General features: G+C 37.4%; 1 protein-coding gene and 1 non-coding gene across 9 annotated transcripts in view; one reads left to right on the plus strand and one right to left on the minus strand.

Annotated features, from left to right (window-relative positions):
* Window positions 1–10,127: 10,127 nt before the first annotated feature.
* LOC121025779 (U6 spliceosomal RNA) lies at window positions 10,128–10,234 on the plus strand. The gene has a single exon (XR_005788143.1). It is a non-coding gene; the product is annotated as a U6 spliceosomal RNA (small nuclear RNA).
* Window positions 10,235–11,317: 1,083 nt separating this feature from the next.
* COL4A5 (collagen type IV alpha 5 chain) overlaps window positions 11,318–26,010 on the minus strand; it is a 269,256-nt gene continuing 254,563 nt past the window's right edge. For 5 of the 8 annotated variants that reach the window (XM_040468447.1, XM_040468448.1, XM_040468450.1 and 2 more), the window contains one exon: window positions 24,723–25,970. In XM_040468447.1, the coding sequence (XP_040324381.1) occupies window positions 25,889–25,970 (82 nt within the window). In that variant the 3' untranslated portion in view covers window positions 24,723–25,888. Of the gene's footprint in view, window positions 11,345–24,154; window positions 24,178–24,722; window positions 25,971–26,010 lie in introns of those variants that run through there. The other 3 variants (XM_040468444.1, XM_040468445.1, XM_040468446.1) reach the window with 3 other exon arrangements.

The raw sequence follows: 26,010 nt of genomic DNA on the forward strand, positions 1-26,010 counted from the left end.
TACATACATAAATCATTTCTTGATCAAGGAGTTACACGTTAACTGAACTGATAATCCTGATGAGACATTTCCAATATTTTAAAGGCAGGACCAAAGGACAGATCATGTCAGTTTTTGCTCAGTAACAAAACTGCAACATTCTGTCCACATTCAACGTCAACTAAACTTCTATCTTGAATGAACATTTCCAACATTTTTAAAGGCAGAACTGAGAAATAGATTATTTGTTCATACAGCACTGTGATGTTCTGCTCACAAATCAATTGAGCGTTTCCAAAATTGCTTTAAAAAATTTTTGAAACCTGGGGCGCCTGGGTGGCGCAGTCGGTTAAGCGTCCGACTTCAGCCAGGTCACGATCTCGCGGTCCGTGAGTTCGAGCCCCGCGTCAGGCTCTCGGCTGATGGCTCGGAGCCTGGAGCCTGTTTCCGATTCTGTGTCTCCCTCTCTCTCTGCCCCTCCCCCGTTCATGCTCTGTCTCTCTCTGTCCCAAAAATAAATAAATGTTGAAAAAAATAATAATAAATTTAAAAAAAAATTTTTTTGAAACCTACATCTTTCCCCTCGAAGAAGCAAAGTTTCCCAGAGCCTCCTCACAAAGCCCCTCTCTGCCTCTCTAGGCCTCTCGGCCCCCTTCACCAACCCCCTTCCCATTGTTCCTCTCTTTCTGGCTCTTTCCTGGACACACACTCTCCCTCCTATGCCCAGGGCTCCTATAAAGATATCAGTTTCCCATATTTAAGAAATTAGTGTGTATGTATCAATCAGTATTCGAACTAAAACTCAAGCCAAAAGGAACCTCTTACAAAGTCTCGTTTTCCTTTGGATGACGAACCTAGGTAAGATGTATCAAATTTTAAAATATCAGAGCAAGCTTCCTCCTCCTGTTTTTGCTTGCCTCTGATGGAAACTGAATTAAGATTTTAGGAACCTGGACCTTTGAGAACATGACGCTAACAGGTGGTGATCACAGAGGATAGGTACAAAGGTCTTGAAGCTTGCTTAGAGCTTTGTTACATGGTGGCACACCAGCCGTGACTTGTGCCATCACTGGCAAACCTCATCATATCACAGATGGGTGTGAGTGTCTGTCTAACTGTGTGAGTGCTAGTGTGTGTGGGCACATGTATACGCACACCTTCGTGTACCTGTGTACATGTGATTATAGATGTACCTGTTGTGCGTAACTCTGTTTAAAAAAAATTGCTTCGCAGTTAATGTGCAACTTTGAAGTAGTGTAATATTCACCTCAAGTTTTTTGCCGCTCGGTTTTGATGTCTTTGAGCGTGTACTTCTATTTTCAAGCAGGCTTCTAGTACATGTTGCTATACTAACTTTGCTGAAGAACCGAGTTGACTTGTGTTTTTTCCTTGCCTACCAACCAGAGGGATGGGGGGGGCTCTGTTTTTCCCTTGTGAATGGTGCTGAGGTGAGGATGTGACCGCAGTCCCAACCCCTCCTTCAGTTCCTTCAGACTCTTCTCTTTTCCCCACGTAATCAAATAGTGCAGTGTGGCTTTTGTTCATCCTGGTAACAGTGCGCTCTTCAGGCAGCCTTTCTTCACGCCTTCTGTCACCACTTTATTTTCAAGTAAGTTTCCAGTCACAATCGTTCAGAATCGGGGAAAGAAAAGATGCTTTGAGGGGGGAAAGGCTATATTGCTTTATTTGGATATTAGGTTCTGGGGCTGCCAGCAGACAGGGTACAGCACGGATGTTAACACTTTGCTGAATAAATGAACAGGAGACCTCATACACAACAGTACATCCAAATAGTAACAGGTACAAATAGTCACAGTACAGCATAACAAATATGCAATTTTCTGGACACTACTTCTTAGTTTACAGACACAACTAGTTTATTCAGTATTGTGCTGGGAGGATCCTTGTAGAATATGCGTACCAACATATCACTTACCTTCCAGCCACCAGTTTATACTGCTGTTAAGAAAAACCAATGATGGAACGATTTGTGTGTGTGTCTGTGTGTGTGTCTGTGTGTGTGTGTGTCTTCTGTATGTGTGTGTGTGTGTGTGTGTGGTATGTGTGTGACCCCTGCATTTAATTTGGTATCAGACCTACTCATTTGGTCACTAACAACTAACACATTTGCTATTTCTGCTTCACAGATCTGCTTTCAGTTGCTCTGGCTTTGTCTTCCTCTGTAAATACTCTTACACTCTCCTTTCTTTGTAAACATCTCATTTGCCATTTTGGGAGACAATCTTGCAACTTTGTATAGTGTTTATATATATATCTGACTTGCCTTTCCATAGAGCTACTTGCAATAAATGTGTTCATGGAAGTTGGGTGTGCGGAGACTCATTTTTCTTTTTTTTTTTTTCAACGTTTATTTATTTTTGGGACAGAGAGAGACAGAGCATGAACAGGGGAGGGGCAGAGAGAGAGAGGGAGACACAGAATCGGAAACAGGCTCCAGGCTCTGAGCCATCAGCCCAGAGCCTGACGCGGGGCTCGAACTCACGGACCGTGAGATCGTGACCTGGCTGAAGTCGGACGCTCAACCGACTGCGCCACCCAGGCGCCCCAAGAGACTCATTTTTCTTAATAGTGTTTTCTCTGGGTTTTTTATGGAAGCACTGACTGCATTTTTTCAGAAAAAGCTGTTGGGATAATTTAGGGTTTGGAGAGAAGTTACTATGCTTAGAAACGTGAGACTTTTCAACGGTGTCAGCACACGAACTCTTGATTCTCCAAATGTGGAGAACACCTGAGTTTTCATGTCGGCTGTGATGTGTGAAATATATATTGAATTGACTACTCACTGAGGTTAAGGTAATCATTTACAGTCTTCATTTGTCTCCTTCCTTTGCCACTTACTCTTGCCTTTTAATTGACTCCCTTTTCATTTACAGTTGACCCTTGAACAACACAGGGCTTAGGGGCACCGACCCCTTCACAGTCTAAAACTCACATGTGACTTTGACTTCCCAAAAGTTAAACGATTAATAGCCTACTGTTGACTGAAAGCCTTGCTGATAACATAAACAGTCCACTAGTACGTATTTTGTATGTTATATGTATTGTATACTGTATTCTTGCAATAAAGAAAGCTAGAGAAAAGAAAATATTAAGAAAATAATAAAGAAGAGGGGCACCTGGGTGGGTCAAACATCCGACTTCGGCTCAGGTCATGATCTCACCGATTGTGAGTTCAAGCCCCACGTGGGGCCTGTGCTGACACCTCAGAGCCTTGAGCCTGCTTCGGATTCTGTCTCTGTCTCTCTCTGCCCCTCCGTCACTCATGCTCTGTGTCTCTCTCAAAAAACAAACATTAAAAAAATTTTTTTTAAATCGCGAAGAAGAGAAAATACATTATGGTACTGTAGTGTATTTACAGTTAAAAAGAATCCATGTATAAGCAGACGTGCACAATTCAAACCTATGTTGTTCAAGGGTCAAATGTACTTATTTTTAACCCCTGGGAAGGCAACTATGAATATATTAAAAAAAAAAAAAAACACCAGTGAACAGAAAACATTTTTGCATTGACGGCAGATAGAAGGATGGATGGGTTGAATATCAAGAATATATTAGTAAATCATATTGTCAGCCTTATCAGAAACCAAAGATTTAAAGGAACACTAGAAAAATAATTCCCTCCCTGATTGTTTTCTCTACCAAATTACCCTTGTCACACAGAAGGGCAGTGAAAGTAAGACTTTGGGACCAATGCTTGACCAAGGATCAATGGGCAGTGAGGACGGATCTGTGGAGTCAGATGGGGAACAGGGTAGGGAGTCAGTTCTCACATTATGTGCATAATCCACAAGCTATATTGTATATTTGCAGACAGTTGAGTTCATTGTGCAACTTGACCTTACTGATGTACCTGAATTGTGTATAAAGAATATCACAATGGGAAGGTATAATTAGACTGCCTTCGTCATTAAAAAACTAATAATCAAGGGGTATATATATATATGTTCATTCAACATCACAAATTATATATGAACTCTAGCCCTAGTCCTCACTGTAAGAGAGGCAATCTGTATTTGTCAGAACACAGCCCAAATATAGTTTGTTCATCTTAAAACAGCCCCTCAAAGACATGGGCACATCTGTGCTTACCAAGACTACATGATCTCTGTATACTCATTTGGTGATTCACATCTTAATGGGACTTGAACTCCTGGAACAGTGGACAGAGTGAGCCTTCTTAAACCATCAGCAGAACTCACTACCTAGAAAGATCTACATTGTGGAGTGCCTGAACAGAACTCTGCTGCTCCACTTCCCTGGTCTCCTACATCTTAACCACATGCTCACTAGAGAATGTGAAATGGTACTCTTTCTTTAAAGCATCAAACCTATTCAGAAGACTTATCAGGTAAAACATGCCTAAGTACACACTAGTTAAGCACGTCCAGTGACTGCTTAGAAAAATATTACTAGGTGCTAATTGAACCCAAAAGGCATCTTGGAAATGCACCTAATTTTTTTTTTTAATATTTTGAAAACAAAACTGCCCAAAGGCAGAACCTGGAAAATGTGAGCATGGGAATCTGTGTGGGTAAGCCAGAGATCAGAACCCCTAATTTATAAAATGTGCAAAAGAGAAATATGCAAAATTAATGCACAGAATGAAGTTGAACTGTATTCTGTTTTAGAAAAACCAATTCATTTCCTCTCCAAGACATGCATGTTAATGGATGCTGGTTTTCAGACAGCTACCTTAAGTCCCAGTTTGCTGCTTAAGTGTACTTCAGAGATAAGAAATGCAACTGAGCTGTACAAAATGAGACAAATTTCCTCCTGTCTCTTGTGCATGATAAATGCTAAAGCAATTAGGAACCACTGTTGCATGTTACATTGGAATTTGTCAGGAACATCAGTGCTGTGCTATATAAATGGAGGAAACTTATTTAGAATGAAGTCCTGAGAACCTAAGAGGAGACTACTGGTCTAACTTAATATTAAACATTTAGGGCCATAGAACTGAACCAGAAGCAATCCCCTCGATTTTTCAATCTCAGAATATCCATCACAGTGTTGTCTATTTCACTGGCAGTGATCTGAATTAACATTTCAATAACAAAAGGAGCAAAGAAATACTGAAATGGAAAGCAGATTCTTAAATGTCTACAGAGAAAAAAAATGTGAAACTTATAGTTCCTTCTGTAAGTCCAAGAAGCTTTTCAAAATTTTTGTACTTTCTGCCTCATTTTCAGGGAATTGAATACATGTAGGCCTATATTCATGCTCATATTTTTTTGGTAACATTTATTTATTATTATTATTTTTTTCAATATATGAAATGTATTGTCAAATTGGTTTCCATACAACACCCAGTGCTCATCCCAAAAGGTGCCCTCCTCAATACCCATCACCCACCCTCCCCTCCTTCCCACCCCCCATCAACCCTCAGTTTGTTCTTCATGCTCGTATTTTTGTTATTGTTTCTTTTCACTTTCTCAGGAGTTTAGGAACAATCTGACCTTGCTTTTTTATTATTTTTTTTTCTTCTTTATATTAGGATAATTCTCATTCTAGGAAGACAGGCAGTATTGGTGGTGGTGCTTTAGAATTATAGTTAAATATGTCACATTCATTACACAGTAGATATAACCCATGTAAGATAACAATACTACAAAAAACCTCTTTTGCAAGACTACTATCTCTTTTTGTGAGAGTGTGACAGTGACACTTGGTGAACACTGGAGTTGTCAAGGGTTTTCATCTGGTTCCTTAACACCTTAGAAAACTATAGTTGTCATTCTGGAATTGGATTTAGAACTACAAGGGATCTTAGGCATGGTGTAGACCAAGCTTTATCACCCTTCCAACCAATTCTCCATTCACCCAGTTCTTTCCCATGGAGAAATTATTTTAATCACCTTTCCTAGCTATTAAAGTCCTGATAGGAAGTCTGGTAGGAGGACAGGATAAAATGATTAGAAATAATTCTTCCTAGTCTAGAGTTTATGACCCATGATACTCCATGGAAAGCAATAGTTTGCCACATAGGACTTGACAAGGGGATCTTCTCTTCTGCCTCCTTGCCCACCTCCACCAAGAAATGCTCACTACACCAATAGTGATCATAATATTTCACTTTGTGGATTCAGAAACTTAAACCCATTTCCTACTTTCCCCAGTTATTATAAAGTAAAACTTTATCTTGCCAGAATTAATGAGAAAAAATATTACCCAAAATTCTAATTGCTAAATCACAACTGAGACAAAAGACCAGCCTCTCCTAATAGAAATAGTCATATTACAAAAGACACACCCGATGACCCTACATTAGAATCCCTATGTACCACATAGTAAAAAAAATCCTCTAGGATGATTTTGATGTACTCTTGTAATGAATAATTACCCTATTCTGGCACCAAATTACTGTAAGCAATGAGAGATAAGACCTCCACTTCTGGTCAAGATAGACCAGATTTACTTTCCCACCTGAATAAACACAAAATAAAAACCCTTCGAAATATGAAACAAGGGTTTTCAAGCCACCAAGCATCAACAAAAGGCAGTGATCCCTATAAGGTGAAAACAAACTTGGTAAGCCCTACAATTGCCTTGTCTTACTACCTTGAGAGCAGTTTCAGGCAATGGTGCATGGTTGGGAAACCCAAACCAGCCCCTTGAATTAATGAGATGGACCTTTAAGCACAAGGAAGTCAAGATGGCTACAATTCATGACATACAGTCCCCTAGAGGAAGGAGCTTCACAGAGAACTCCAGAGATCTGTAGATGGCTGTCCTTGAGTAGTCAACAGTATACTGATCACACCAGACATGTGAGGAAATTATCTGAGGCCATAGAACGAACCACCTGAAAGGATTAGAGGTAACAGTGCTTGGTACTCACACAGGTTCAGAAGTAGGACATGTGTCCTATCATCCAGAATGGAAAAACCTCAAGAATTGGATATGGGATATTGGATAGAATACTCAGAAGGATCTTGCCTCAGTATCGGGGAAAGTTAGTCTTAAACTGAGCAGTGCTCCAGACTTACCTAAGAAATCTTACAAACAAATTTGAAAGGAACAGCTTTCAAATAATTTATTTAAGTGTTTTCCAAAAAAAAGAAAACCTTAAAGAATAAAATTACAAAATATCCAATAAAGAATAAAATTACAAAATATCCAACATTGAACAAGATAAAATCACAATTTCTGGCACCAAATAAAAAATTAGTAGGCATGCAAAAAACAGCAATAACAACAGAGAAATATGACCCATAATGAAGAGTAAAATCAATGGAAACCTATCCAAAAAATAACACAGATGACAGAATTAGTATACATGACCATTAAACAGTTATTATAACATACATTAAAACATTATATAAAAATATATAAAAAATAACAAATATTAATTAGAACAAGGAAGGGTGTATAAGTGACATAAATTGAACAGCTAGACCTGAAAACTACAATTTTGGAGATGAAAAAACGTACTAGATAGCATGAATGGCAAATAAGATATTGTAGAAAAAAAGATTGTTCAACTTGAAGTCACAGCAATAAAGTCAATTCAACATAAAACAAATAGAAAAGAGAAGCAACAAAAAATTAACAGGGTAGGAACATCTGGGTGGCTCAGTCAATTGAGTGTCCAACTCTTGATTTTGGCTCAGGTCATGATCTCATGGTTTGTGAGATTGAGCCCCGCATCAGGCTCTGCACTGACAGTGCAAAGCCTACTTGGGATTCTCAATCTCTCTCTCTCTCTCTCTCTCTCTCTGCCCCTACCCTGCTCTCTCTCTCCCTCTCTCTCTCTCTCTCTCAAATAAATAAATAAACTTAAAAAAACAACAGGGCAATAGTGAATAGTGAACTGTGGGACAATTTCAAGTGTGCTAGTATATGTGAGTGAAGTCTGTGCAGGAGAGGTGGAATATCAGAAAAAATATTTTAAGTAATAAGGGACAAAAATTTTCCAAATTTGATGAAAACTATAAATCCACAGGCCCAAGAGGCTTTATAAATACAAAACACAAGAAACATGAAGAAACTACACCAAAACACATCGTGATCACATTATGGGCAGAGGAACAAAGATAAAGATCACAGAAGCTTTCTCATTAGAAATTGTGCAAGTTAGGGGAGCCTGGGTGGCTCGGTTGGTGAAGCATCCGACTTCAGCTTAGGTCATGATCTCATGGTTCATGGGGTTGAGCCCCACATCAGGCTCTGTGCTGACAGCTCAAAGCCTGGAGCTTGCTTCGGATTCTGTGTCTGCCCCTCTCTCTGCCCCTCCTCCATTCACTATCTGTCTCTCCCTCAAAAATAAATAAACATTAAAATAAAAAAAAAGAAATTGTGCAATTGAGAAGACATTAGATCAACATCTTTAAAGTTCCAGTAGGATTTTTTTTTAAAAAGTCTACTAGAATTCTATATCTAGTGAAAAGAGCTTTCAAAATCAGTAGTGAAATAAATATTTTTTTTTCAGATATAGAACAGCTAAAGGAATTTGTCAGCAGCAGCCTGCTCTTTTAAGAAAGGGAGTTTCTTATGCATGGAAACTTAAACAAGATGGAAATATAGATCTACGCAAAAGAATGAGGTGACTGAAAATGGAAACTACATGGGTAAATTTATGAACTATTTGTCTTATTACTTAAATGTCTTTAAAGAATACTTGAGGACATCAGTGGGAATATAAGGACCTCTGAAAATTCTTTCTCCCCAAGGCATCAGACTGACAAAAATGGTCAGAATCAACTTTTTTAGAACTCTGGAAATTAACCAAAGACTTGCAGCAATGCAGGAATGGTTTCCTCAAGAACAAACAAAAACCAGTTGAATCTTGGTAAGGACAATGACCTTTGTAGTGTTTTGACTTGCCCTATTGCCATCTCCTCATACCCAGCTACGTGGTAGCCTGGAATACTAATAGCCCTCAATCATTGTGAAAACCAACCAGCCATTGGAGTGGGCAGAAAAAGGTAGGAGCTCCTTCAAAAACTCATTCCCAAATGACTGCCACTATTGACCTGTTTGGTGGTTCCCAGGATGAAAATACTCACAAAAACTTGTCTGTGTTAAACCTAACACAGAGGTGTGCCAATGCCAACAAACTTTTCCCCGGGAGCATTTGGTAAAATCAATCACTATTAGTTGTTTAATATTGCAATGCCTCAGACTGTGGAGAACAGTTGAGATAAATAATAAGCTTACTAAAAATCTTAAGAAGAAAATCCAGAATATATGATGTCCATAGGAGGCTCTGAAAAACTCTGAAATGTTTTCCTAGAGGGAAAAGAACAGGTGTACTGATGAGGGGATGCCCAGAGTTGTGCACATGCTAATGTAAGATCTGAGAAGACTCAAAAGTTCTCACCATTGCCTAACCTGTAGGATTCTATACAAGCAGGAGGAAAAGGCTAAAAGAGGGTTGTAAGCTGCCTGGCTGAATGTTGAAGATGTACCCCAGTGAGCTCATAGAGCCACTCAGCAATGACTGGGAGATTTACTGGCTCCAGGCATTTAAATAAATCTCTGTAAAGTAATTATCTGGACACTAATCTAAGTGGGCAGAAACTTTAGTGGACACACATGACAAAGAATACAAATTTTTACAGAATTAGTACAGAAATATCATTAAACAAACAAGCAACAACAACAAATCATTTATTGGGGGACATTTTATATACAAAGTCCTCACATTATTATTTTAAATTTACAATTTTCTCTTTTCAAATGTTTATTTTGAGATAGAGAGAGAGAGAGAGAGGGCACACATGTGCAAGCAGGAGAGGGGCAGAAGGAGAGAGAGAATCCCAGGCAGGCTCTAGAATCAGTGTGGAGCTCGACATGGGGCTGGATCTAATGACTGTGAGATCATGACTTAAGCCAGAATCAAGAGCCAGATATTTAACTGACTGAGCCCCCCAGGTGCCCTTAAATTACAAGTAAAATTTATGAGACATTCAAAGAAGCAAGACAATATGGCCCATGTATAGGAAAAGTAGTCAACAGAAACAGAGCCTGAGGAAGTCTTGACTTTGGACTTAACTAGACAATCACTTTAAATCAGCAATTTCAGTTTTCTTAAAAGTAAAGGAAATCATGAGAATACAAACATTATGTCTCACTAAATAATGAATGTTAACCTAAAGATAGAAATTATTTTAAAACAACTGATAGGAGTGCTCACTCTGGCAGCACATGTAATAAGATTGGAAGGGTACAGAGAAGGTTAGCATGGCCCCTGTGCAAGGCTGACATGCAAATTCATGAAGCTTCCATATTTTTAGTCAGAATTTAAATAAAAACTAGAAAAAGAAGAAGAAAAAAGTAAACACTTTGCAAAAAAAAAACAATAAGAAATTCTGGAATTAAAATGTAGAAAGACTGATATGAAAAATTCATTAGTGGGGCTCAACAATATATCTGAAGAATCAGCATATGTGACAATTGGTCAAATGAGATGATCCAGTATGAAGAAGAGAAAGAAAAAAGAAGGAAGAAAACTGAACAGAACCATCTGAGACCTATGGAGAATGGTCAAGTGAACCAACGTACATGATAACAGGAATCCCAGAAGGAAAAGAGGGAGACAAAAGGGCAGAAAGAACATTTGAAGAAATGATAACCAAAAGCTACCAAAATTTGATGTGATACATTAATCTGCACATGCAAAGAATTCAACGAACTCCAAATAGAAATAACTCAATAAGAATCTCACCAACATACGTTAGAATCAAACTGTCAAAAGTCAAAAACAGAGAGAATCTTCAAAACAGCAAGGCAGAAGCAACTTGTCATGTACAAGGGATCCTTTATAATATTACTAGCCAATTTCTCATCAGAAACCAAGGAAGCTAGAATTATTGGGATAATATATTCTAAGTGCTAAAAGAAAATAACGCTATCAACAAAGTATCATATTCTGGTAGAACTATCCTTCAAAAGTGAAGATATCTTTTTTTAAACTTTATTTATTTTGAGAGAGAGAAAGAGAGAGAGAGCATGAGTAGGAGAGGGGCAGAGAGAAGGAGAGAGAAAATCCCAAGCAGGCTCTGTGCTATCAGTGCAGAGCCCAATGTGGGGCTTGAACCCATGAACAGTGAGATCATCACCTGAGCTGAAATCAGGAGTTGGACACTTAACTGAGCCACCCAGGTACCCTAACTATCCTTCAAAAGTGAGTGAGAAAGTAAGACATCACCAGATCAACAATCACTGAAAGAATTCATCATTAGCAGACTGTCATATAGGAAATACTAAAAGGAGTACTTTTGGTTGCAATGAAAGGACACTAGACAGTAACTCAAATCCACATGAAAAACTAAAGAATACTAGTACAGGTAATTATATGGGTGAATAAAAGAAACAGTATATATATATATATATATATATATATATATATATATATAACTCTTTGTAACTTCTTTCATCTAATTTAAAGGGCAGTTGCATAAAGCAATAATTATAAATCTGTGTTGATGGGCATGCAATATGTAAAGATGTAATTTTTATTATAATAAAAACATAAAGAGGGACAGATAATGGAGTTATATAAGAGCAAACTTTCATATACTCTTGAAATTGAGTTGCCACTATCTTAACTACATCATTATAAATTAAGATGTCAATTGTAATCCACACAGCAAGCAAAAATAACTCCAAATAAATAGAATTTTAAAAATGTCAAGCGAATGAAAATGCTATTTAACACAAAAGAAGGGAGTTATGAAAAAATATAGGAACAAAAAAGACAGGATATAAAAAACAAGGAGCAACATAGCAGTCACAAATCCTACGTTACCGGTAATTACATTAAATGTGAAGGCATTAAACAATACAACCAAAAGGAAGAGATTGGCAGAATATATATAAAAATTATAGTCTATCTATGTACTGTCCACAAGAGATACACTTTAGATTCAAAGACACAAATAGATTGAAAGTCAATGGGTACAAAAAAATACACCATGTAAAGAGTAAGAAAAAGAGAGATGGACTGGCTATAATAATATCAAACAAAATAGACTTGTAAGGCAAAAGTTGTTACTAGAGACAAAGACATTTTAAAAGAATAAAAGGATCTATATATATAAGGATATATACATATCCCATCAGAGTCCTAAAATATATGAAGCAAAATCTGACAGAATTGATTAATAGACAATCCAACAATAATATTTGGATATTTGAATACCCTAATTTCAATAATGATAGGACAACTAGGCAGAAGATCAACAAGAAAATAGAAGACTTGCACTACACTATAAGTCAACTACATCTCATAAACTTCTATAGAATACTCCACCCAGCATAATACACATTGTTCTAAAGAGCACATGGAACATTATCCAGGATAGACCATATGTTAACCTATAAAAAAGTCTTGATAAATTTTAAAGGACTGAAGTCACACAAAGTTTGTTATCTGACCACATCAGAATGAAATTAGCAGCAGGAAATTTGGGAAATTCATAAATGTATGGAATTAAATAACACATCCTTAAATAACCGATGGTAAGTGAAGACATAACAAAGTAAATTGGAAAATACTTTAAAATGAATGAAAACAAAACCAAAACACTTCATAACTTATGGGGTATGGCTAAAGCAGTGTTTAGAGAAATATTTATTGCTATAAATGTCTACATTTAAAAAACCCAAAATAGGGGCGCCTGGGTGGCGCAGTCGGTTAAGCGTCCGACTTCAGCCAGGTCACGATCTCGCGGTCCGTGAGTTCGAGCCCCGCGTCAGGCTCTGGGCTGATGGCTCGGAGCCTGTTTCTGATTCTGTGCCTCCCTCTCTCTCTGCCCCTCCCCCGTTCATGCTCTGTCTCTCTCTGTCCCAAAAATAAAAATTAAAAAAAAATAAAAAAAATAAAAAAAAAAAAAAACCAAAATATCTCAAATCAATACCTAACCTATACTACACAAAGGGCACCTGGCTGGCTCAGTTGGTGAAGCATGTGACTCTTGATCTCTGGGTCATGAGTTCAATCCTCACACTGGGTGTAGACATTAATTTAAAAAAAATACTACACAAAGAACAAACTGAATCAAAAGCAAGCAGAAGGAAGGAAATAATAAAGATTAGAGAGTAAACCAATCAAGTTGAGAATAGAAAAACAATAGAAAAAAATAACAAAATCAAAAGTTGGTTCTTTGACAAAAAATTAACAAAATTGACAAACCTTTAGCTAGACAGATGAAGACAAAAAGAGAGAGAGAAGACTCAAATTATTAAGATTGGTATAAAACAAGGAACATTACTATTGATGTTACAGAAATGAAAATAACTATAAAAGAATACTATCAACAACTGTTTAGATAAATTAGACATACTAGATGGAATAGACAGATCTCTAGAAGGACACAAACTACCAAAACTGACAAGAAGAAATGGAAAAATGGAATAGATATAACAAATTAAGAGATTAAATAATTATTTAAAATTTTCCCACAAATAAAAGCCTAGGACCAAATAACTGATGAATTCTAGCAAGTGTTCAGAGAAGAACTGAACTGGAATGTACAAAATTTTCCCAAAAATGGAAGAGGAGGCAAAACATCCCAACTTATTCAATGAGGCTAATACTTCATAGATACCAAAACCTTGATACCAAAGCCAGACATCACAAGAAAAGGAAACTACAGACCAATATTCCTTATTAATATAGATGCAAAATCTTTAAAACTCAACAATGAACCACTAGCAAATCCAATTAAGCAACATATAAAAAGCACAGGACCATACCAACCATGAAGCAACAGAAAGAGAAATCAAGGAATCGATCCCATTTACAGTTGCACCAAAAACCATGAAATACCTAGGAATAAATCTAACCAAAGAGGTGAAAAATCTATACACTGAAAACTATAGAAAGCTTATGAAAGAAATTGAAGAAGACACACAAAAAAAATGGAAGAAGATTTCATGCTCCTGGATAGGAAGAACAAGTATTGTTAAAATGTTGGTACTACCCAAAGCAATCTACATATTCAATGCAATCCCTATCAAAGTAACGCCAACATTCTTCACAGAGTTAAAACAAATAATCCTAAAATTTGTATGGAACCAGAAAAGACCCCGAATAGCCAAAGCGATCTTGACAAAGAAAACCAAAGCAGGAGGCATCACAATCCCAGACTTCAAGCTATACTACAAAGCTGTAATCATCAAGACAGTATGGTACTGGTACAAGAACAGACACTCAGATCAATGGAACAGAGTAGAGAACCCAGAAATGGACCCGCAAATGTATGGCCAACTAATCTTTGACAAGGCAGGAAAAAATACCCAGTGGAATAAAGACAGTCTCTTCAGCAAGTGGTGCTGGGAAAACTGGACAGTGACATGCAGAAGAATGAACCTGGACCACTTTCTTACACCATACACAAAAGTAAACTCAAAATGGGTGAAAGACCTACATATAAGACAGGAAGCCATCAAAATCCTCGAGGAGAAAAGAGGCAAAAACCTCTTTGATCTTGGCCGCAGCAACTTCTGACTCAACACGTGTCCAGAGGCAAGGGAAACTAAAGCAAAAATGAACTACTGGGATCTCATCAAAATAAAAAGCTTCTGCACAGAGAAGGAAACAATCAGCAAAACTAAAAGGCAACCGACAGAATGGGAGAAGATATTGGCAAACAACATATCAGATAAAGGGTTAGTATCCAAAATCTATAAAGCACTTACCAAACTCAACACACAAAGAACAAATAATCCAGTGAAGAAATGGGCCAAAGACATGAATAGACACTTCTCCAAAGAAGACATCCAGATGGCCAACTGACATATGAAAAAAATGTTCAACATCACTCATCATCAGGGAAATACAAATCAAAACCACAATGAGATACTACCTTACACGTGTCAGAATGGCTAACATGAACAACTCAGGCAACAACAGATGTTGGCGAGGATATGGAGAAAGAGGATCTCTTTTGCATTGTTGGTGGGAATGCAAGTTGGTGCAGCCACTCTGGATAAGAGTATGAAGGTTCCTCAAAAAACTAAAAATAGAACTACCCTACGACCCAGCAATTGCACTACTAGGCATTTATCCACGGGATACAGGTGTGCTGTTTCGAAGGGACACATGCATCCCCATGTTTATAGTAGCACTATCAACAATAGCCAAAGTATGGAAAGAGCCCAAATGTCCATCGATGGATGAATGGATAAAGAAGATGTGGTGTGTGTGTGTATATATATATATATAATGGAATATTTCTCGGCAATCAAAAAGAACGAAATCTTGCCATTTGCAACTATGTGGATGGAACTGGAAGATATTATGCTAAGTAAAATTAGTCAGAGAAAGACAAAGATCATATGACTTCACTCATATGAGGACTTTAAGAGACAAAACAGATGAACACAAGGGAAGGGAAATAAAAATAGTATAAAACCAGGGAGGGGGACAAAACAGAAGACACTCATAAATATGGAGAACTGACGGTTACGGGAGGGGTTGTGGGAGGGGGGATGGGCTAAATGGGTAAGGGGCACTAAGGAATCTACTCCTGAAATCATTGTTGCACGATATGCTAAGTAATTGGGATGTAAATTAAAAAAAAAAAAAAAAAAAGCACAGGACCAGATAACGTCACTGGTGAATTCTACCAAACATTTAAAGAATGAACACCAATCCTGCTCAAACTCTTCCAAACAATTGAAGATGAAGGAACACTTCTCAAGTCATTCTATGAGCCCAGTAATATGCTTATACTAAAGTCAAAGACACCATGAGAAAACTACAGATCCATATCTTATATGAATATCAATGCAAAAAATCCTCAGCAAAATACTAGCAAAACAAATTCAAAAGTACATTAAAAGGATTATACACCACAATTAAGTGGTGTTTATACCAGAATGTGAGGTTCATTCAACATGTTAAAATCAGTGTAATACATTTAATTAATAGAATGAAGAAAAAATAACCACATCATTTTTTTTAATTAAAAAAATTTTAATGTTTATTTTTGAGAGAGACAGAGACAGAACACGAGTGGGTTAGGGGCAGAGAGATAGGGAGACACAGAATTGGAAGCAGGCTCCAGGCTCCGAGCTGTCAGCACAGAGCCTGACATGGGGCTCGAACTCACGAGCTGTGAAATCATGACCTGAGCCGAAGTTGGACACTCAACCGACTGAGCCACCCAGGCGCCCCAACCACATGATTATTTTGATGCATAAAAATCATTTGGCAATATCAAACAACCCTTCATGATAAAAACACTCAACAACTAGGAATAGAAGGAAAATTCCTCAACCTGATAAAGGGTATCTATGAAAAAAAAAACATAGCTAACATCATACTTAAGGGTGAACGCCTGGAACTTTCCCCTTGGATTAGAAACAAGAAAAAGATGTCCACTCTCAGCATCTCTATTGAATATTGAGCTGGGATATCTATCCTGATGAATTAGGCAAATAAAAGTGATAAAGGGCATGAAGATTGAAAAGAAAGAAGTAAAACTATTTCTATTTGTAGATGACATGACTTTACATATAGAAAATCCTAAAAAAATCCACTAAAAACTATTAAAACTAACAAATGCATTCAGCATCGTTGTAGGATATAAGATTAACAGAAAAAGTTATATTGCTATACATTAGCAATGAACAATTTGAAAAGAGAATTAAAGTAATAATTTTATTTCAGTAGCATTAAAAAGAATAAAAATGCTTAGGAATAAATTAAAAGAAGTACAAGACTTGTACACTGAAAGCTATAATACATCATTGAAAAAAATTAAAGAAGACCTATATAAGTGGAAAGACAGCCAGTGTTTATGGGTTGGAAGGTTTAATATTGTTAAAATACAACATCACCCCGGTAATGCACAGATTCGATGCAATCTATCAAAGTCCCAGCGGACATTTTTCTTGAAGTGACAAGCTGATCCTAAAATTCATATGGAATCACAATAGGGACCCTTTTTCAATCATGAAAAGGAAGAAAAAAGCTGGAAGGCTCACTCTTGATGATTTCAAAACTTACTAAAAACTTACAGTAATCAAGATTTTGTGGTACTGTCATAAAAACAGACATATAGATCAATAGAATGGAATTGAGAGTCCAAAAATAGGTCTAGACATCTATAGTCAGTTGATTTTTCAAAGAATGCCAAGACAATGCAATGGGGGAAAAGAATAGTCTTTCCAACAAATGGTTCTGAAAAAACCGGATAGTCACAAACAAAAGAATGAAGTTGGGGCCTTACCTCACACCATGTATAAAAATTAATTTGAGTGAATTAAAGAATTGAATTTAAGAGCTACAACTATAAAGCTCTTAGAAAAAGACAGGGGCAGATCTTCATGACCTTGGTTTAGGCAATGGTTTCTTAGCTATCCCAACAACAGCAAGAACAACAAAAGGAAAAACAGATAAGTGAAATTCCATCAAAATTAAAATCGTTTTGTACTTTAAAACACACCAACAAGAAATTTGTAAGACAACTCTCAGAATGGGAAAACATATTTAGAAATCAATATCTAATAAGGGACTAATATTCAGGATATATAAAAGTACACTTGTAGTTCAACAATAAAACAAAAAATAACACAATTTAAAAATTGGCCAAGTATTTGAATAGACATTTCTCTAAAGAAGATATACAAGTGGCCAGCAAACACACAAAGATATTCAGCATCATTAACCATTAGGGAAATGAAAATCAAGACCACAATGAGATATCACTTCATACACACTGGGATGGTTGTAATTTAAAAACGGAAAAATAAGTTTTGGAAGGGATGTGGAAAAATTAGAACCTCTATGCATTTCTGGTGGGAATGTAAATGGTGCATCTGCTGTTGGAAAACAGTGTGACAAATCCTTCAAGAAATTAACCATAAGCTTACTATATGACCAAGCAAATATACTCCCTGGTATATACTCAAAGAATTTAAAACAGGTATTGAAACAAATACTCGTACATGACTGTTCATAACAGCATGATTCACAATCACAAAAAGATGGAAGCAACCAAATGTCAATGGACAAATCGATAAACAAAATGTGGTATATCCGTGCAATAAATTATTATTAAACATAAAAAAGACTGAAGTACTCATATGTGGTATAATGTGGATGAATCTTGAAAGCACAATGCTAAATTAAAGAAACCAGACATAAAAGGCCACATATTGTGTGATTCCATTTATATGAGACATCCAGAATAAGTAAATTCACAGAGACAGAAAGTAGATGAGTGACTCCCAGGGGCTTTGGGGAGTGGGAAGCGAATGCTTTCTTTTGGGATGATGAAAATGTTGTGGAACCAGATAGAGGCAGTCATCGCACACATTATGAATGTACGAAATGCCGCTTGAATTGTTTGCTTTAAAATTGTTAGCTTAATGTTACGTGAATTTCACCGCAAGTAAAAAAAAAAAAAAAAAAGGAATGAAAGATTGATATGTTACATGAATGAGCCTTGAAAACATTATGCCAAGTGAAGAAAAAAACAGGCACAAAAGGCCCATATATTATGTGATTCTATTTATATGAAATGTCCAGAGTAGGTAAATCTTTATTTTGTTCTATTTTCATTGAAGTATAGTTGAAACACAACATTATATTAGTGTCAGGTGTACAACATGGTGATTCAATAACTCTACATTGTGCTGTGCTTACCACAAGTGTGGCTGCAGTCTGTCACCACACAATGCTATAACAATATCATTGACTATATTTCCTGTGTTGTGCCTTTTATTCCCATGACTTAATCATTCCAAAATTGGAAGCCTGCACTTCCCATTCCCTTCCACCAATTTTGCCCATCTCCCACCCACCTCCCCTCTGGCAACCATCAGTTTGTTCAGAGTAGGCAAATCTTTAGAAAGTAGATTAGTGGTTGCCTGGGGATGGAGAGGGAGGGATAAATGGAGCGGCGGGGGTGGTGGCAGTGGGGAGGGGTGAGGGTGGTTGGGGAGAATAGGGTGTCACTACTAACGGGTATGGGGTATGGGTTTTTTTTTTTCTTGGGATGATGAAAATGTTCTGGAATTAGTGATGATTGCACAGCTTTGTGAATATACTAAAAACCATTTAATTGTGTACTTTAAGAGGGTAAATTTCATGGTAGGTAAGTTATATCAAATAAAAAAGAGAATGAACTGTTTAAACAAAAATAATATGGATGTAGTATGGGGTTTATAACATATTAAAACTACAGTGTATGAAAATAGTGGCACAAAGCTCAGGAGGGGAGAAATTGCCAAGAATACTATTGTAACATTCTTAATGCATATGTGAGGTGGTATTATAAAACTTGAATGAAGATTGTGATCAACCCTAAGGCAGTCACTAAATTAATCAAACAGAATGTCATAGTTACTATACCACAAAGAAGATAAAATGAAATCAGAAAAAAACACTCCATTTGTCCAAAACAACGCATTAAAAAGTGAGCAAAATACAAAATGATACAAATAGTAAAGAAATAGCAAGATGATAGATTTAAACCTAACCATATCAATAACCACATTACATGTGATCTACTAAAGGGCAATGATTTTTAGATTGCATAAAAAAGTAGGATCCAACTATATATTTGCTGCCTAGAAGAAATGTACTTCAAATATACAGGCAGAAAAAGATTAAAAGTAAAGTGATTGGGGGGTGCCTTGGTGGCTCAGTTGGTTAAGTGTCCAACTTCAGCTCAGGTCATGATTTCATGGTTCGTGAGTTCGAGCCCCACATCGGGCTGTGTGCTGACAGCTCAGAGCCTGAAGCCTGCTTCGCATTCTGTGTCTCCCTCTCTCTCTGCCCCTTCCCAGCTTGTGTGTGCACGTGTGCGTACATGCACCCTCTCTCTCTCCCTATCTCTCTCTCAAAAATAAAGAAATGAACATTGTCTTAAAAGTTTAAATAAAATTAAAAAAATAAAATATATATTTTTAAAAAGTAAAGTGGTTGGGAAAAATGTACATGCTAACACTAATACAAAGAAAGCTGGATGGCTATATTGCTGTCAATGTAGACTTCAGAGCAAAGAGCACTAATGTTTTCTTTACCATATTACCATTACCATAAGGACAAAAGGATCATTTCATCAAAAGGGCATAACGATCATTAATATTTATGCACCTAATAACAGATCTTCGAAACAGATGTAGCAAAAACTGATAGTTGCCAGGAAAAAGGTCTTAGCACGTTGTCTTGTGCCCGTGGCTGCTTCTGCTTACTCGGAGAAGTCAGAAAAAAATATACTGGTTTCTCAGACCAGAAGGATGTGCTTGTGCAAATGGCTTTAGGCTGTTATCTCTTTCCACTCCGTAGGGGGAATTTTCTGTGCTACTGGCCTTAAGGTAGGCAACAGCTGCACATCGGAAAGTACATAGTCAACTTAAGAACATATTTAAACCCAGTAATCTTAAAGCCTGGCTTTCTGCTATACTGATTACTATAAACTAAGTAGGGCCCTATTTTAGCCTAGATGTTTTCCAACTTGTCTTTAACTTTTCCTGCCTCTCTAATCTGATAAATAACCACATACTGGTTGGTCCAGTTGGCTTGATGTTTGTTCATCTGATTCCCAGCCTAAATTTCAGCTGAAGGGAGCCAAATAAAGAAAGCTACTACATGTGAAACATGACCAATGGAGTTTATAGCTAGTGAACTCGAGTTGTTTCTGTGTGTTTATGTGTTTTTTTTTTCAACGTTTATTTATTTTTGGGACAGAGAGAGACAGCATGAACGGGCGAGGGGCAGAGAGAGAGGGAGACACAGAATCGGAAACAGGCTCCAGGCTCTGAGCCATCAGCCCAGAGCCTGACGCAGGGCTCGAACTCCCGGACCGCGAGATCGTGACCTGGCTGAAGTCGGATGCTTAACCGACTGCGCCACCCAGGCACCCCGTGTTTATGTGTATTAATGTAAATAAAATATAACCAACTTTCTTGTTGGAACTAAAGAAATCTTCCCCTCCGCAGAGTACTTACTGCACCTTCTAGACCAGATGATAAATGGCATCTGCATAGTCTCAGATTTACATAACAATCAAGACACTCTGGTCCTTACCTGAATAGCAGTAGCACTGGAGAGTGTGTAGACTAGAGCATGCAAATTCCAGGAGCTTGCCTGGACTCAAGAGCCCTGAAGAAACTCAAGTGAGGTGGGCGCCAGGCCAGACTCACAAGGTTTTCTTTAGCTACAGAGGTTTAGACCAGACAGACGAGAGTATCCTGAAGTACAGTGAACTCACTGTAAATCTCCTGTGTCCAAAGGCCTAATTCTAAAGGGCCTCAGGTGCTGTGAGAAACACTCATCCCTAACTGGGAACTGAGGTTTCCAAAACATGCGGCTCATTACTTCTCATGTGAGAGATCTCTGTAGTGCCGAGGATCTCCACCACACAGATTTCTGATTTTTTTTTTTTTTACAGGCATTTTCATGACTAAAAGGTGATGATTAGATTTTGAGTGTGAAAGAACTTAGTAACTTGTTCTGTGACCTTGGGATAGTTACTTAACTTTTGTAAGGCTCGCTTCCGGCATCTGTAAACAGAGACCAATCCTTGCACTGTTTGAATACATCAGGGGTGTTGAGGCTCAGATGAAATAACATGTGATGAATGACATTTTAATGACAATTATATAAATGTAAGGTGTTACTTTTTGTTGCTACTGAGGCATCAGGAATAGTCTTAGAGTTTAAGCAAGGGTCAAATTATTATGTCGGAGAAAGACAAGGATCGGACATCTGGCTTACTGTCGTGGCTTGTGATAGACTTGCAATTGCAAGCACTTTACTGGCCCCGAAGAAATCAACCAGAAAACTGTTTTACTTCAAAAGAAAAGTATCACCTTTAAAGTCACCTGTTGGTAGGTTCCATGTGACCCTGGCTGGAAATCAGCAAGTAGTCTCAGACTGGCTTTAGCTTTAGAGCCAGTCCCATTTTCTGCAATCTCCAGTGTTAAGTATTCACTCTTTCACCCCTGATAAACAGAAGGGAAGCAGGTCTGAAGTGCTTCTGCAGTCTCACCTTTCATGGAGGCTCTTGAGGCTAGAAAACCGCTTATTTTAGGGCGTTTAAATTGTTTATTTCTTGGCCTAGTAACACGTTGGGGCTTTTTTTTATTGACTGCATGCATGTACAACTGGCTTGGCAAGTTTCTCTGGTGGAAGTATAACTACCAGGAATTTTCTTTCTGGAGCTTTCAAAGATTATCAGTGCTTAGGATCTAGTCTGTCATTGAGGCAACTGAGATTCTCCATTTGGAGTAGGATGGGGCAAGGCAAATGACCACACAGGGGGAAGTCAAAATGTATTTTCTTTTACAGATCCAATGGGACAAGATTTGGAAAAAGTAGAATACTTTAGGACCATGATGAACATATTTTGCCTTATTTCACCCTAAGAGCCTTAGAATACAGCTTCCCATAAAGCATGGTAAGCTAGGTCTTAGATGAAGTAACGTTCATGCATATTTCTGCTGGTCTATCCCTCAGTTCAAAGTGGAAGATGCTAATTATGCCTGTCCATCTTATCAATTCACCCTCATTTTTCCACATGTAGAATAAAGCACCTCCGCTAGATCTTGGAAACTAGAAGCAGTTGTGCATTTGTCAGGGCGTCAATAGCAAAAAGACAAGATACTAAATTATGATAATCTGAGGAGGGTTTAATTAGAAAGATATAGGTGGTGTGTAGGGGAACCACAAAAGGTAATGCAGAAAATCAGGGCTAGCAGCATGGCAGCAGAAGACTTGTCACCATAAATATAGACTTGGAGAGATGAGAAGAAACGGGTTACTGAAACAAGAATGGGAAATAAGTTAAAAGAATAGATCATCTTGAGGGGAGCAGGAACATTCAATGGAGGCGCATAAGCCAACCTGAGTTCACTACATGTCCCCCCATGAAAATAAATTACCCTAACGTCAGTCTTGCCTTTCACTCTTCTATCCTGCTGAGGGTATCCCATTGGTTGAACTCAACCAGAGGCCAGAGGGCACAGGGACCCGCTAGGGCAGAGAAGAGGGCAAAGAATGCCATGAGAATCTGGAAGAGGAAAACAAAAAAGAGATCTGACATAAAATGGTATCATGTCAGCAATTTGTCATCCTGTTAGGCCATGTGTTGGGCATGCTATGCACTCATCGAGAAAGAGAGTCAAGGTTACATAAATGTGATTTTAGCTTTCCATGTGTTAGGGAACAGTTTGGTAAGCCAGCTTCCTCTGGACAGCTAATGCTGCAAAAAGCTTCATGATATATCCTAGTCTAACCTAGAATTAGTAAGATTTGGTAGTCAAGATAGAAAAGCATACCTCTTCATAGAAGTATATATTATAGTCACTACGTATCTTTCTGGTTGAGTTGGTTTTGGATTGTTATCTGTCATGATGCTCTACAGCTAGTGAATATCTAATGAATGTTTGTTGTTGTGGAACTTGGGAGAGAGGACTGTCTGGATTTATTCCTTCAGTGTCCCAACTTATGAGTACTTCCAGTACAGAAGCCTTCCAAACATCCTGAATATACTCTAGAAACCACTGCTTTAAAATAAATGATGTATGACTTATAAATATTATTCAATTTATTTTGGAGCTGCCTAGGGATAAAGGTGTGTGTATAGTCCAGCATCAGAACAAGAGCTGTTCTGCTAAAGAAGCCAACTGAAGTGTTGACCAAACGAACGTAATTGCTCTTTGCTTCTGTGTTGAGAGGCATGGGAAGTACTACCACAGCCAATTCCTAATCAGGCTCTTAAGAAAACCTTTTTTTTTTTTTTTTCCTTCCCCTCCCTTAAGAAAATATTTGACAGCAAAGCTGTCCTTTATTTTGGATGCAGACATTGGGAAACTGAGCCACCTCTTAAAATACTTGCTGTCGATCTTTATGAGTAAAAAAGAATGCATGAAGCTTAAAACAGGGAATCTGGAGGCAGAGCTTCAGACAACTTCACCACCACCATCAAAGATGAGCTCAACAAATTATTACACATGCTTGTTTATTTTTAGATGCAATAGTGCCCTCTTGTGATTAACATATGAATACACTTCTGATGGCTTGGTATAACCAGGGAGTTTTCAATTAACCATGCCAGTTGAGGCAAAGAACTTCACTGACACAAGAAATAGAAAGGGTTCTTCAAATTTGGCCAAATGGGAAAATACACTGTACAATCACAGAGTGTCCAGCAGAACTTCTTTTGGAAGCTCAGAAGTGATGAGTGACACCAACAATATATATATATGTATATATATATATATATATATATATATATATATAATATATTAATAGGGTGGGTAATATATTAATTGCATGGGTTCATATTAGGGTCTATACTTCTGAAAATTGTTTTGGTTGCTTCATATTTTAATTGAACTAAAAATTTTCTTATAGAGGCTTTTAATGCCTCTTACTTTTAGCAAGTTCTCAACTGGAGAGCTACATGTGTTCATTCTTAATCATCAGGAATATTAACTCACTAATCTGCTTTAAACATTATTAATGAATTCTCCCCTAAATAGAAAGTAGTTCTGCTTCCTTTCTCAGCCAGCAACACAATATTGTTAATAAATGTATTATCTCGAAAATACTTTCCAATGGGTTGTTTTGTTTATTAGAAAAAAAGTTTGCATTCCTCTACGTTTTCTATCAGCCATGAGAGTAATCGAAGTCTGCAGAAACTTCTATGGGAGCTGCTCAAAGTGATTCTTTGAGAAAAGACTGCTTGCTGATGTGCAGATATGTAGTCTATCTGGAAATGCACAAGTTTTTACACATAGCCTGAAGAGATACACAACAATGCATTCTTATGACATATGATATCTTTAATTAAGTTGATATTGGTGAGTTAAAAAACATGAAGTGAAAAGAGGACAGCTAGGGAAATAAGGTACTCTATGACTATTTATAATAAAATGTTTAAAATAAAAAAGAGGAAGGAACATCAATTGGCTTCGTAATTGAAGAGAGAAGACTAACCAAGTATGGTCTTCCCAGTTCTCATACAAGCAGAGACCACAGGAGAATAATTCTTACAGAAGAAGCACAGGGAACAAATCATCATTTTTTTTGCATATTTTTGTTTCTCAAAATTATTTGGGAGAACTTTGCTTAGTAAAGGATGAGCAAAAACAAGATGCAAGAAACATTAAAAAGTGGGGGGCATCTGGTATTAAGAGTCTTGAAGAATACAGCAAAAGAGAAATTGCTCTATTAGATATTATAATTTGGCATGTAACATGAGCATTTAAAATTCTGATTAAAGTGACGAAAATGAACTATTTTTTTTTTCAAAAAGTCAAATACGAACTTAGAGAATAGAAATAAAAATAAATTTACTCTTGGTAGTAACTTGATGCAAGGATAGAAGTCCTCTCACTTTGATAAACATGGATACAAACTCTTGTCTATATTGTAGGTTTTCCTAGGTTGTCTGGAAAGAGTGCTTCATGTCAGGCCACATCTAAATGACTCGACATTTTGAGCTAAAAGGCTGTTTACACAATATACACATTCTTTACTTACAGAGCAAAATAAGCTTAACACTTGTATATTAAACACCTGGGATACAGTAGGATTAGTAGCACCATGAAAAATAATTATTCCCCCAAACTGCAGTCTTCTATTTTACTCAGTGTGATTCTTCTCTTAATTGAATTTTTAATGTGCTGTTTTAGTTACTGGGCAAAATATATATCTTCATCTTACAATCCTTGGGGAAAGTCATTCTGGACCCAAAAAGTAAATTCATTTCCTTATTTCATTCATACAAAGATAATAGAGACCTTGCTCTGGCACATTGTTGAGGTACATCTGAATCTTCATGGTTACTAGTCAGCATGTCCTCTTGGTCATATATAGTAGCACCATTGGTGGCAGCATTGGTAAAGTTGGGAAGAGTGAGACTTTGCATCCTGGGAATTTTATATATCACATTTAAAAACACACAAGGAATTCTGCAAAATGTTATGTCCTCTTCATGCACACTTGACATCGGCTAATTCGTGTCCTCAAGTCTCCTGCTTTCAGCGTTTCTGACTGAGGTTTGCTGGAAAACAAGAAACAAGATAATCAAATTAGCCTTTCCA

Source organism: Herpailurus yagouaroundi, unplaced genomic scaffold (genome assembly GCF_014898765.1).
Source record: "Herpailurus yagouaroundi ecotype Mexico unplaced genomic scaffold, PumYag 67700, whole genome shotgun sequence".
In the NCBI taxonomy this organism is placed as follows: Eukaryota; Metazoa; Chordata; class Mammalia; order Carnivora; family Felidae; genus Herpailurus; species Herpailurus yagouaroundi.